We start from the raw sequence: 12397 nt of genomic DNA on the forward strand, positions 1-12397 counted from the left end.
TCTGCCAGTGGAGGACTAAGGAGTAGTCCCAGATTAAATGCATGTTATTTGCTTCTGTCAGCTGACTTCACAATCCAACAGATGTAGAACTATGGTTTTGAAGCACTAGATTTAATCTTCCCATTAAAAAGCAAGTCTAAAATTGGAACATGCAGCACACACTGGAGCAAGCCAGCAGCACATGGAGAAACTCTGTGAAGCAGGAGCATTCACTGAGCAGCAGCCAGGGAAAAGCCTCTGAAACCCAAGTCGGCTGCTGGAGAAGTACCAGTGAAGTGATCTACCTCAAGATGGGTATTAGCAAAAATTTCTTCTCTGAAACAATTCTCAGGAATTGAAACAGGTGGCCCAGGGAAGTCACCATGCCTGGAGGTATTTAAGACATGTAGATGTGGCCCTTGGGGCCATGGTTTAGCGCCGGACTTGGCAGTGCTGAGTTAACGGTTCCACTTGATCTTGGAGATCTTTTGCAACCTAAACAATTTTATCATTCTTTATTTCCAAAGTTTCCAGTATGTTTTCATAGTATGAGATACTGTATTGTGAATTCCTTTCCACTGAACAATAAATGTATAATTTGATTAATGTAATATGATGCTGACACATAAACTTTTAGTTATTATATAAGGTGTTAACAAAAAAAAATTAAGATTTACTTTCTATTTTGTGGCTTAAATTTTTTATCTGTATTGTGCAGTCATTTTAACCTTTCAGTAATGTTTCACTGTGGTGATGGGAAACTTTTATCCCCCCCCAGTTATTGCTGTTGACATCTTTGACAAGTCTAATTTCACGGGAGCTAGAATACCACGATTTCATGAGATTAAAGAAGATTACCCAAAAGATCTGGAGTCATCTGTTGTCTTCCCTGATACTTTATTCAGACCTTCAGAAAGGAAAGGTAAAACCCTTCTGCTGCTGTTTGGTGAGCAATTATGGGCAGCTCCCAGGGAGTGTGGTGGATCCTCAGGGAGCAGAGTGGTACTGGGGTGAGAGCAGGGCGATTGTCTGCACAAGTGAGCATTATTTAGGGATGGAGCAGCTGTGCATACTTCTGAGGCATTTTGCCTGCCGGCAGTGATGGAGGCATGGGGGGCTGTGGGACTGGCTGTACCTGTCTGTCAGGTCTTGCCTGCAGCCCCTCAAAAGCCCTGTCAAAGCAGGAGAAATGCTCTGCCTCTGTTCCCACAAGGATGGGATGGGATGGGATGGGATGGGATGGGATGGGATGGCTGCCCAGTGCCTGCAGTCCCACAGCTGCCTTCCTCCAGCCCCTGCAGAGATGGAGGGAGGTGGTGTGAGAGACAGAAAATCCAAATCTGGGAGCACAGAGAGGTGTTATCAGAACAAGGCAGCAAGGAAAAAGTCTTGACCAGGGTGATCAGGGAGAATGCATTTGGGAGTACCTGCTTCCCAGTGTCTCTGAAGTATCCCAAGACTGCTGCAAAGCACCACAAGGTTTTTGGGCAAAGGGAAAGAGGGTAACTCAAAATTCAATAGATGTGCTATTGTTGAATGTCTTCTGATTGAGGAAATAGTAACTCTCCTGAAAATAATAGATAATAAGCTAGAACAGCTTTATGACTTTTTGCTTAGAAACAGAGTATCTGCTTCTATGATTTGTATCTTTTCTGTAAGTCAAAAGAGAATGGGAATTTTAAGGGACTCTTCCAAAACAGAAAGCTCGTTAAATGACAGAATTAGCAGGGAGAAATCTCATGTGAGTAGTTGGTGGGTTCATTAATACTATTTTTGCCATATATAAACGTACATGCAATTTAACAGCATGCATAATGTTTTAATGTTCTCCTAAGTTATGCATGGGATACTTATATACTTATGGACCTTTTATCTTAGAAATTGCTTATTTTATAGCTAGACTAAATGACTTTTCACTGTTATGGTGAAAATGGTTATTTGATTATCAGCTATATAACTATGAATTGTGCTGAAATTTTATTAAAAATATCAAGTATAACATTAGAAGCATGCTGAGTGCTCTAAGCCTGGAGTTATAAGAACTCTAATACTATTGGCAAGCAAAATTACCAGTTTAAATGGTAGCTCTGAAGCTGTGTGCAAAGAATTTAATATTTGTGTTTGTTCCATAGCAGTGCCCACAATGAAACCTTCAAATCAGAAAATACCCTCTAAGTTGAACAGTGAAATGTTCAGCCCTGAGAGTGCTTTTGCAAAGAGAAAGAAGCGACACCCAGACACTGAGACACATCACACTGTTGCCATGGTCATTATATACCGATCCCTGGGACACCTCCTGCCTGAAAACTATGATCCTGACAGGAGGAGCTTAAGGTAAACCCCAGACCTGTTTGTGAATTGTTCAGGTCCCTTCTTCTGCTCTCTGAATGTGTGGGGGAGACAGAGCTGCATTTATATTGGCCAAAATTCATCAGTGCTGCTGTTCTCACTGCAGTACTGCCTCATGTCCTCCTCTGGCACACAGTGGGAGAATAACCATGCCAGAAGTGCCAGCAGTTTTTGGGAACACATCTGTATGGAAGGCTGTTGGTACACCTGCCTCACTTTCTGAGCAGAAGCAACACGAGATCTTCTATTTGCAGAATGTAGCTTTGCATTTTGATGTGTAGATCACCGTGCAATTTTTCTCCTTGTGCAGATTGCCAAATCGCCCTATCATCAACACACCTGTAGTGAGCACAGCCATTCACAGTGATGGGGAGTTTCCTCCCAACCTGGTGGAAAAGCCTGTCATAGTGGAGTATGCCATGCTGGAAACAGAGGAGAGAACAAAGCCTGTCTGTGTCTTCTGGAATCACTCCATCACGTATGTCTCCTGCTTGCTTTAGGGCTGTGAGTGACACTGTCTGAGTAGCAGAAAACTCCTGCCTGGGAAGATAATTCTGCAGGAAACCTTGTCTTGGTCTGTCTGTTCAACTGACAACTGATTTTTGGTGGAATAGAGCCATGTAGTCATTTCCCACCAATCTGAGAAAAAGGAAAATAATTATCATAACTCCTCAAACAAAGGATTAGCCATGCGGTTTCTAAGAAACACGGAGCTGTCGTGTCTTTCTGCAGGGTTCATTTTCACCCAGAAACAATAAATCCCACAATTTCCTTGTATTTGTCCATGCTATTTGCCCACGGATGTATGTCTGGACAAACATAGTCCAACTCCAGTGTCTGAATTCATGGCTTGCCTGAGGTCTTTAAGTCAGGGTTTTCAGGAGATGATTCAGCTCTTCCATGGGCTGAATCTTCTCCAGTGACTATGGACAGAGTAAATAGCAAACCTTGGTGCCTTAGCCAGGGCCAGTGCAAAAAATTACAAAACCAAATCTTCATTTTAGTGGAAATGGGGACTGAGGTTTCTCAGATAAAACTGGGAGAAAAGATTATGAATTTCTGAATCACAAATTTTTGACTCAAAAGTCAACGCAAAGGCAGTTGCACTGGTAAGAAACTTAACTTTCATTTCACCAGCTATTGTGAATTTGCTTTCATTTGTTTTAGTGAACAAATGGAGGGAGTGGAAATACCTTTTTTAGGACATTAGGCCTTTTCAGTTTATGGAAAGCAATTGTAATGTAGAAGCAGAATATGAGAGAGTATTTGACTCTCTAGGAGGGAAGTGTTAGGAAAAAGATGAAATGTTCTGAGAATCATTCATTTAGCTCTTTTGTATTCAGTAAAGTTCAAGATAAAGACATCTTTTTCTTGAAAATGAGAAAAATTATATGAGCTGGAACTGTATATGCTGATGTTTCATTGGTTTTATGGCATTGTGGAAACAGCACAGTCATGTTGGAAATATTTCAAGAGTGTGGATAAAACAAAAGAAAATGTTTTGAGAGGTAACCACATTCATATGATGCTTTCACAATATCATAAGTATTACATATATATTGCAATTTCCAGCTACAAACCCAGGTACACAGTGAGAGGATGACATGGTCTGCCCAGGGCAAAAGGAATAGCTGTTACTTGTTTCCTAAAAAACAAAAAATTCTAGTAAACCTATGGAAAAATCCATTAAAAGGCAATATCCTGTGCTGGAAATAAAACAGCAAACAAACCTAGGGAATGTGTGCCTCCTAGTTAAGGCTTCAGGAGATTATATCATTTAAAGGATCGAAGATGCAACAGAAATCTCTTATCTTCACAGTAATAAACTCTTCATTTGGCCACATATGAAGCAGTGGTTTTGCTTGTATGCACTCTGTCAATCTGCTGATTGTGAGGGAATGGCAAGTCCTTTTTCATAAATTTTTAAACATTGTTTGAGCTTGAATAACTCATTAGCTCTAAAGTGATTCATGTGTTAGCTATTTGCTGGCAACTTCAGTGGCATTGTTATCTGTGTTACGTCTTCCTACAGCCACAATTGAAAAGCAGCTCTTACGTGGCGTGTAATAATGAAAGAGCTTTTAGAAAGAGAGTACTTTTTGAGAGGAAGTGATATTAAAATTTAACAAATATTTTATTGCTGAGTGAAAAAGAGGTCTTGTCATATTTAATTGAAAAATCTTTCAGTAACTGCAAGACTATTTTTATTATTCATTAACTTCAGAATGGAATAATTAATATTGATACAAAATAATTTCTGAAGTCACTGGATTTAACCATAACTGCACAGGGAAGAATTTTAAGGCAGCAGTTCCTCCCTATTGTTAATATAACAGATCTGGTATGAAATATTTATTAGAAAAGGTTTTAACCTTTTCTTGTGTACTTTTCAGAGGAACTGTGTAATGATATCATATTATTGCTGAAACATATTTCACATGACTCAAAACCATGTGTCCCGCTACGGTTCTGGTATTATTTACCTTAGTTACAGACATTTTGTTCAGTGCAATCTCTTTCCCATATTGGTTGTGTGGTCACTGACCCAAAAGCACATTTTAATTTTTTTTTTTTAAACTCAAAACATACTGTTATAAACCCACAAAATCTGGCCAGCTGTCTTATCAAAAACTACTTCAACTGAAGGCCTTTTTACTTTGATAATACTCTTTCAGGCAGGTAACAGCTATAGATAATTCTGCCCTGGTACTTGCAGTCCTCTCTGGTTGTGCAGCACAAGCTGCCACAGAGGGCAGCGGAAGGTGAGGGGAGATTGGAGGATGGTGCTCAGAAATGCCTTTTTTCCCCACAGGATTGGTGGGACAGGTGCCTGGTCCTCCCGAGGGTGTGAGCTGTTTTCCAGAAACCACAGCCATATTGCTTGCCAGTGCAACCATATAACCAGCTTTGCTGTCCTCATGGACATTTCCAAACGAGAGGTGGGTAATGTCAGGATCGTGATTTTTGGAGACTTTGGTTTTCAAGGGCTTTGGCTCAGAGCTTGAGCTTTGTGTGTGACCAGGGCATTGTCAGCAGATCAGTCCCAGTGTTAGGAGTGTGTTGCCCATGCCTGGCAGCACCTGCCACTGGGTTTGCTGAAAGGACCTTCATACTTGGTTGGTGCATCCTCTGGGTGCTGCCCATACATGCTCAACATGTTTAGCAGCTAAAGAGGTGGCATCACCCACTCCTGTTGGTCCCTAAGTAAATCTCTATGTCGGCTCAGTATAATGAAAACATTGGCATCCTGAGTAGTAGATTTGATTGGAGGAAAAGGAAGGGAAAACCCCCAGAGTTCCTGTCAATCTGTCTTTCTACAGAATGGGGAGGTGCTTCCTCTGAAGATCGTCACTTACACAACCGTATCCATCTCGCTGGCGGCTTTGCTGATCACCTTCATTTTGCTGGTGCTGATCCGCACACTGCGCTCCAACTTGCACAGTATCCACAAAAACCTGGTGGCTGCCCTCTTCTTTTCTGAGCTTGTCTTTCTTATTGGAATCAACCAGACTGAAAACCCGGTAAGACTTACTCTGTGTTCATTGCTAGAGTTGTTCTCAAGCTTTAAATCAGGGGGTTCATATTGCAGCTTTTACCTTCTCCCATCTGTTTCACTTTCTTCTCTTTTTGGCTTCTTTTTGGCTTCAACACTTACTTGAAAAACATCAGATTTTTAGTGTATTCATGTGTGGTTGATAACATTAATAGCAATGGCAGGCAATAGGACTGTATCTTATCTTCAGAGAATATATGACAGCAGCCCTGTTGAAGGTTTATCCCAGGAACTGAACCTTAAATACTGATTTCTTCCTTCCTTTCCATTAGTGTGTTTTTTGTCTTGCTTTGCCTGTTCAGTAGGAAGCTCTCCAGTTTCTCCTGCAGCAGGTACCTCCCAAGCCCAAATGGCTCCTGGTGTAGACTCACAGGTTGTCGGTGATGTGGTGCTGGTCAGGTGCTAATATGCACATTGTGCACCCACTGGCCATTCTGGAGAAGCCACTTACCAAGCATGGGACAGCTTGCTACATCCAAGATTCAGTAGGATACCTGTCAGTTTGCTTTGTGCCTTCCAGACACAGAGGTTGTTGGCTTCAGCCCATCATACCTGTTGACAAAACTTAGTGCAAGGATCTCCAGCATTGTGCATGTCAAGAAATGCAAGTTATGAATAGATTGAGTATGAGATAGATATAAGCCACACATGAAGTGTGTTCTGTACTTAAGACCTCATTGCTCTCTTAACCATGTGGCATTATATGTATTCTTGCTGCTGTTCTTAGTAGCACCCATCCCAAAAGCCATGGCTGCCATTCAGACAGGTAAGAGACAGACAAGGGCTCCAGCACTGCCAGGCTGCGCAGGCACCTGTGCCAAACAGGCTGGACACAGATGAGGGATGACATGCAACAAAATGTATGTCCTTAATAGATAGGAAAAATATTCAAAATGTTACTTTAGGGATTATCTGAACACTGTGAAGAAAATTTATCTTCTAGAAATCCATTAATGTATATGTTTCAATCTAATATTTGAGAGGGAAGTACAGTGTTGAGATCAAAACAAAACAACAGCAATAAAAAAATCATGCTGATTTCACATTATCCAACCAGCAGAAATAGGAGAATACGCCTACATTCAGTGAATATCATCATCGTGGTAGAGACAGCGTGGTGCCTAAACACACAGCCTCATTTGCTGTATAACTTAATCCTACACTGTCACTCAGGCTTCTAATATCCACTTGAGCTATAACATGCATTTTTAAAAGTATCTAACCTTGACTAATTTCAGCTTCCAGTAACTGAGTGCTGACAAGAACTTTTCCTAGTAAATTTGAGAGACCTCTCTTATAAAAATTGTCTTGCCAGGAAACCTCTATTTAATAGTATTTCTTTTGGAAAACTGTATAAAACTAAGCTGATGAAATTATTTAATTTCTAAGATCCAGGTTAGTCTGTTGGGTTTTTTCTGGCCTTCTTCTCCCAGTTTACCTTTTGAAAAATTGTGAATGCCAAACTGGATAAAGCTTTCCAGCTGGTTGCATCACTTCCAATTCTGTATACCAATATTCCCCTTTACCAGGAACTCAGGTCCTTTATCTGCTACTGTGGTGAGCTCTTCTGCAGTGACCTGCCCTCTGGGATATGGTCTCATGTCATGTGTGAACTTGTGTTGTCTTTGTTTCATTATATAAATGTTTGCATACTAAAATAACTTTGCTGAAAGGAGCTCACCTTGCCAATTGATACACAGCACTCTGTGTAACTTGACCTTTCCCATGCCTTGCTGAGCACACCACTCATTTTTCACTGCATTTCACTGGCAAGGGGTAGTTTTAGTTCTCCAACATATCTACTGAGGAGTTGGGGGCCAAGTCCACATCCCTACAGAATTTTACCAAAAATTATGCCATAAATGATGGCTCCTTATTTCCAGATTAATTTCATATATCATGAGGCACCAAGCAGAGGTTTATAAAAGTAGTAAAACAGTTCAATTACATCAATACCACAAATCCTAATGGTTGTACTTGGTGAGATTGTTCTCTTTTACTCCATCTCATTTCCATGTTTTGGGGCTCATGGTGTGATCATGTCCTGTAGGGTTACGAGGACTCAGTGAAACACCCCAAACCTTTAAACCATTTACAAAGATCTTTAATTTATAGAATGTATTTCATACAGCATAAGGCTGCTCCTTACAGCCTACCCAGACAATTTGAGAAGGTAGGAGGGCTGTAAGCCATGTCTGCTTCAGACAATTATTCATCTGTCTGTATGGAATGAGAGTTGTCTAACGAGTCATGCACTGATGAACATAAAGAGGTAAAGAATGCTGGAGCACAAATAATGCTGTGCTGCTTGGCACCCAGCCTGGCTTTTATGGGTTTCTGTAAATTAACAGTCACATTTCTGGGTGAGGTTTTAATCTTTCCCTGGACTATTGATAGAAAGTGATTTATTTTCTTTCTTTTTTCTTACCTGAAAAAGGTAATGTTCAGGGCAGCGCTCTACTCATAAACATGTGAGAATAGGAACAAGAAAAGCATTACTTACATAGAGGGAAGAAAGATGGTTTATTTAGTGAGCCACATTTTCAATAACACGTGATGTTATAATAATGCTGATGTAGTAAGTGAATCCAGAAAGCTGGCAGTCTTTGTATGATTCTTTTGCTCAGCAAAGAGGTTAAATGTACATTAAACAGGGAAATGTACATATCTGAGCATTACACCATGAAAAACCACTAAAAAGTCATGCCAAAGTCTGAAAGCAGGGTCAGTGCTGCACAGGAACAAAAGACTGCAAAACACAATGTAAAACATTTTCAAACAAAAACTGAATGGTTCCACAAAGTTCTCTTAATTCAAGCTTATCAACAGATCCTTGGCAAAATTCTTTGTTTGGCTTCTGAAAGGACAAGGTTAATTGCAAGACTGCAATTCAGGTGTCAGATGCTTGTGGTCATTCTTGTTTTCACTCATCAAACTGTTAAGTTGGGAGAGAAAATTGGTTAGCATATATTACAGAAGGGCAAGTATCTGAAGGTCATAGGTTTCAAGGTGGCTATTTGATCACAAAGATGACTTCAGCTACCAGTGTGCCCATTGTAGCTGTTACTTTTAGTCCAGCTACTGTGGAGCTGGTCTCTGGTTTCAGCAGTCCTTAAATTTTGCTGCTCTCAGCCTGACAGAGCTTAGTGATCCACTTTACTTTAAAAAAGCAAAATCTCTCATGGTATGAGCAGGTCTTCTTAAACTCTGAAAAACTTAATTAAAGGCAGTATATTTGTTCTGCCAAAATCTTTTTATTACACTTGCCATTAGCTACGCGGGGGGAACGAGTGACTCACCGGGTTGTGATTCAGAAGAGCAATTCTAATTTCCCTGCCCTTTCCCTTCTGCAGTTTGTGTGTACTGTGATTGCCATCCTCCTGCATTATTTCTACATGAGCACCTTTGCCTGGATGTTTGTGGAGCAGCTCCACATCTACCGGATGCTGACTGAAGTGAGGAACATCAACTTCGGGCACATGCGGTTCTACTACGTTGTTGGCTGGGGCATTCCTGCCATCATAACAGGTACATTCAAGCACCCCAAAAAAGCTTTAGTTTCCCTGCCATCTTCACTGGCCAGGTTCAGGGAAGTTACCCCATGCCAGACAGCTATGGGAGTTTTCCTGAAGCAGGGCAGCATCGAGCCACGTCCAGCAGAAGTCAGCCTGAATTTGGCAGATCTGTGTACCAAATGTTTGTTGCCCTAGCTGAAGTGATACTGATGGTTGTCCAGCAACAGAAACATAATTGCACAGATTAGACCAGGACTTGATAACATTGCTTGGGAATAACAATATTTTTATTTGAACAACTTTGCCAATAGCTTTCCAAAATTTTCCTTCCCTGTGCTGGTACCTCCTGATATGGACACACGGTCTCTGAGGTAACTGTGGTGGCTTCAGAAGCAATGCTGCCTGCCCACAGGACATTACTGCCCTTCACTGGACATTCCCACTGCCTACTGCCAACCAGCAGTAAATACTTCTGAAGGGAATTTCAGTGGCTCTGTTTTATTTGGCATAAAACCAAGCTTGGAATACTAAAGCTGCCTTTTACTTAATTTCAGATACAAAGGCTGTAACTTTCAGCTGAGGAAAAGTAATGAAAATCTGGAGGCAGTAATCTTTTAAACCAGTCCGGAGTGATCTACTGGAACACATCCATCTCTGCCCTCACCATGCCTATTTTTGCCACAGACATTTCCAGTGTTACCCTAGGCACACAGTGCTGTGTTAATTCAGGCAGACAGCTCCTCAGGAACTGTGCTTCATGGAACAGTTGGAGTGGGCATTTTTGGTTCAACTGTTTCAGCATGTATCTGTTGCCATATGGGAAATCACATCATAGGCAGGCAGTTAACTTTTTTCCAATTAGTTTTATTTTTACAGATAATATCAGAGCTTTAGATGTCTCTTAGATCAAACAAATAGCTATCACTCATGTACACTTGCAAAAATATTATGGAACAAGTTAGATTTAAAAATACATACTTGTTCTTTTTTCTGTGTGTTTTAAGAAGGTGTAATAGAAAATCACAGCGTAGACTGGTATAGGTTAATTCTCTCTTCAGGGAGCTGGTAAGTTTTTCCATACATTTTGTGCCTAATAATTTCTACTTCTATCAGTTTATAGTAGAAAGCAGAGCCCAGAGGGCTCTGCCATTTTAGACTACCCCAGACACTTAAAATAGAAATTGTCCTTGAACTTCTGAAGCATTTCAGACCTGTGTGACTTCTACCAGTGCATACAGGACTACTGCAGTATTTTCAGGAACACTGAAGTGCAATCAGATATTTGGTAGCATCATTTCTAGCTGAAAAGAAGTATCATTAAATAACAGAACTAATTAAATTTCAGAACTCATTATCTTTAGAAGAATTTTGTTGGAAGGAGTTTCTGCTTAAGGTTACTTTCTCTCCTGAAATCTAAATTCAGACCTTCTCAACAGCAGTATTATGCAATTTAAGTATCACAAGCATACCATTTTTACATTTTTCTACCTAGTCTCTGTGATATGGAACTATTTTACACTTTTGAAACTTTCCAGGTTGTGTCCTGCAATTCAATCCCCAAATCTACTGAATTTGCAGTTCTGTTTAAATGAAAAGGCAGATCCCTATTACTGAGAAAGTCGGGGAATTTTGTGAAATGAAAGATAAAGAAAACTAAGCCTTCATTTTGCCCTTCCAGGCTTATAAATCATCTGAGGAGAAAATTGTTTCATCATAAATAGCACAATGTAGGATTTCTTGCCTCTAGACAACTTGTTACTGTACATATTTTAATTAAGCTTCTTTATAAATTTTAATTTATAAACAGCAAAAAGGTTCCAACTTCATAACATGAATCCTAAACATTATTTAAATTGGTTTATGAGAGAAGGATTGTTTATTTTTCTTAGTTGTGGTATAGTCTAGATATGGGAAGAAATTTTAGTCTTGGGACATGTAGAGGACTTTTTTATTTTAAAGACAAATACCATTTCATCTTCATCATAACTATCCTGAGAGGGGGAAAACCCCTCCAAAACTACAGTAGCAGTGGCTTTTTGTATATTATTTTTTCTACTTTCTATGCTCAAACTGATATTCATTTCGAACTGGGACATTGTGGTCCTAAGGCATTTGTGATGGGACCAAGCTCCTTGAAGATGGGAACCTTGGCCTTTAGAGGGGGATAAAACTTAGTAAAATGTTTACTCCAATGGGGAAGAACCACATTTAATTACAGCAGAGAAATGCAAAGTGCCGTGAATAAGAATAGGATAGAAGTTGTGAGAAAGCTTACAGCCATCAAAACAGCGTGGATCTGGAATAGTCCTGCATCGGGAATGATAGTGGAACATTTTAAATCAGCTTTAAGCTTGCTCATTTTAAAGTGTAGTTTGATCCATCTTGGAGAGGGATTTTATGACTTCCTTGCCACAGGAGCAAAGAGCTGAATTTGGCAGTCAGCAAGACCCCCCCAGTTCTGCCTGTCTCTGTGGCAGCACACTAACTGCTTGACATATGTGTGCAGTGACTGCTTTGGCATGGAGAGTGCAGCCCTTGTGTTAAAACAGGTTCTTACAGAGCCCTAAAACCAATATCCCCCAGAAACTGGCTCTTTTCGAATCCTAAGCAAAGCAATTAATCAAGAGAGAATTGAGGCTGTCCCACAGCTGCCTGAGACACACATGGCTGCTGAGCCCTCAAGAGCTCAGAAGGGTCAAAACATGCTTCTCCTGCAGCCCTTGGCACACTCCTGTGTGTGTGCTGGGGATGGGTGCTGGTCTCCACAGGACTCTTGGCCATAGGACCAGCCCCAGTTCCTGCAAATGTTAGCAAGGTATCACTCAGCTTGCACACTCAGTCTGTTAAGGGCAACCAGGCTGCAGCATTTAACTGATGTGCCAAAATATTTCTCAGCATTACATTGCATTGGCTTAATTCTGCCTTTGAGTAAAGTGTTATTTCACGTGTTGTTGACTGCAGTAATATTTGAATCATGTACCTGAAGACTGCAATTTGCCCC

At 40.6% G+C, this 12397-nt stretch overlaps 1 protein-coding gene across 7 annotated transcripts in view; it reads left to right on the forward strand.

Annotated features, from left to right (window-relative positions):
* CELSR1 (cadherin EGF LAG seven-pass G-type receptor 1) overlaps window positions 1-12397 on the forward strand; it is a 165707-nt gene that overhangs the window by 138350 nt on the left and 14960 nt on the right. For 5 of the 7 annotated variants that reach the window (XM_071423862.1, XM_071423864.1, XM_071423865.1 and 2 more), the window contains exons 20-25: window positions 758-901; window positions 2112-2313; window positions 2639-2806; window positions 5141-5267; window positions 5649-5849; window positions 9235-9409. In XM_071423862.1, the coding sequence (XP_071279963.1) occupies window positions 758-901; window positions 2112-2313; window positions 2639-2806; window positions 5141-5267; window positions 5649-5849; window positions 9235-9409 (1017 nt within the window). The remainder of the gene's footprint in view (window positions 1-757; window positions 902-2111; window positions 2314-2638; window positions 2807-5140; window positions 5268-5648; window positions 5850-9234; window positions 9410-12397) is intronic. The other 2 variants (XM_071423863.1, XM_071423868.1) reach the window with 1 other exon arrangement.

This window comes from Agelaius tricolor, unplaced genomic scaffold (assembly GCF_023055355.1).
Source record: "Agelaius tricolor isolate 1412-34295 unplaced genomic scaffold, bAgeTri1.0.p SCAF_3, whole genome shotgun sequence".
Classification (NCBI taxonomy): domain Eukaryota; kingdom Metazoa; phylum Chordata; class Aves; order Passeriformes; family Icteridae; genus Agelaius; species Agelaius tricolor.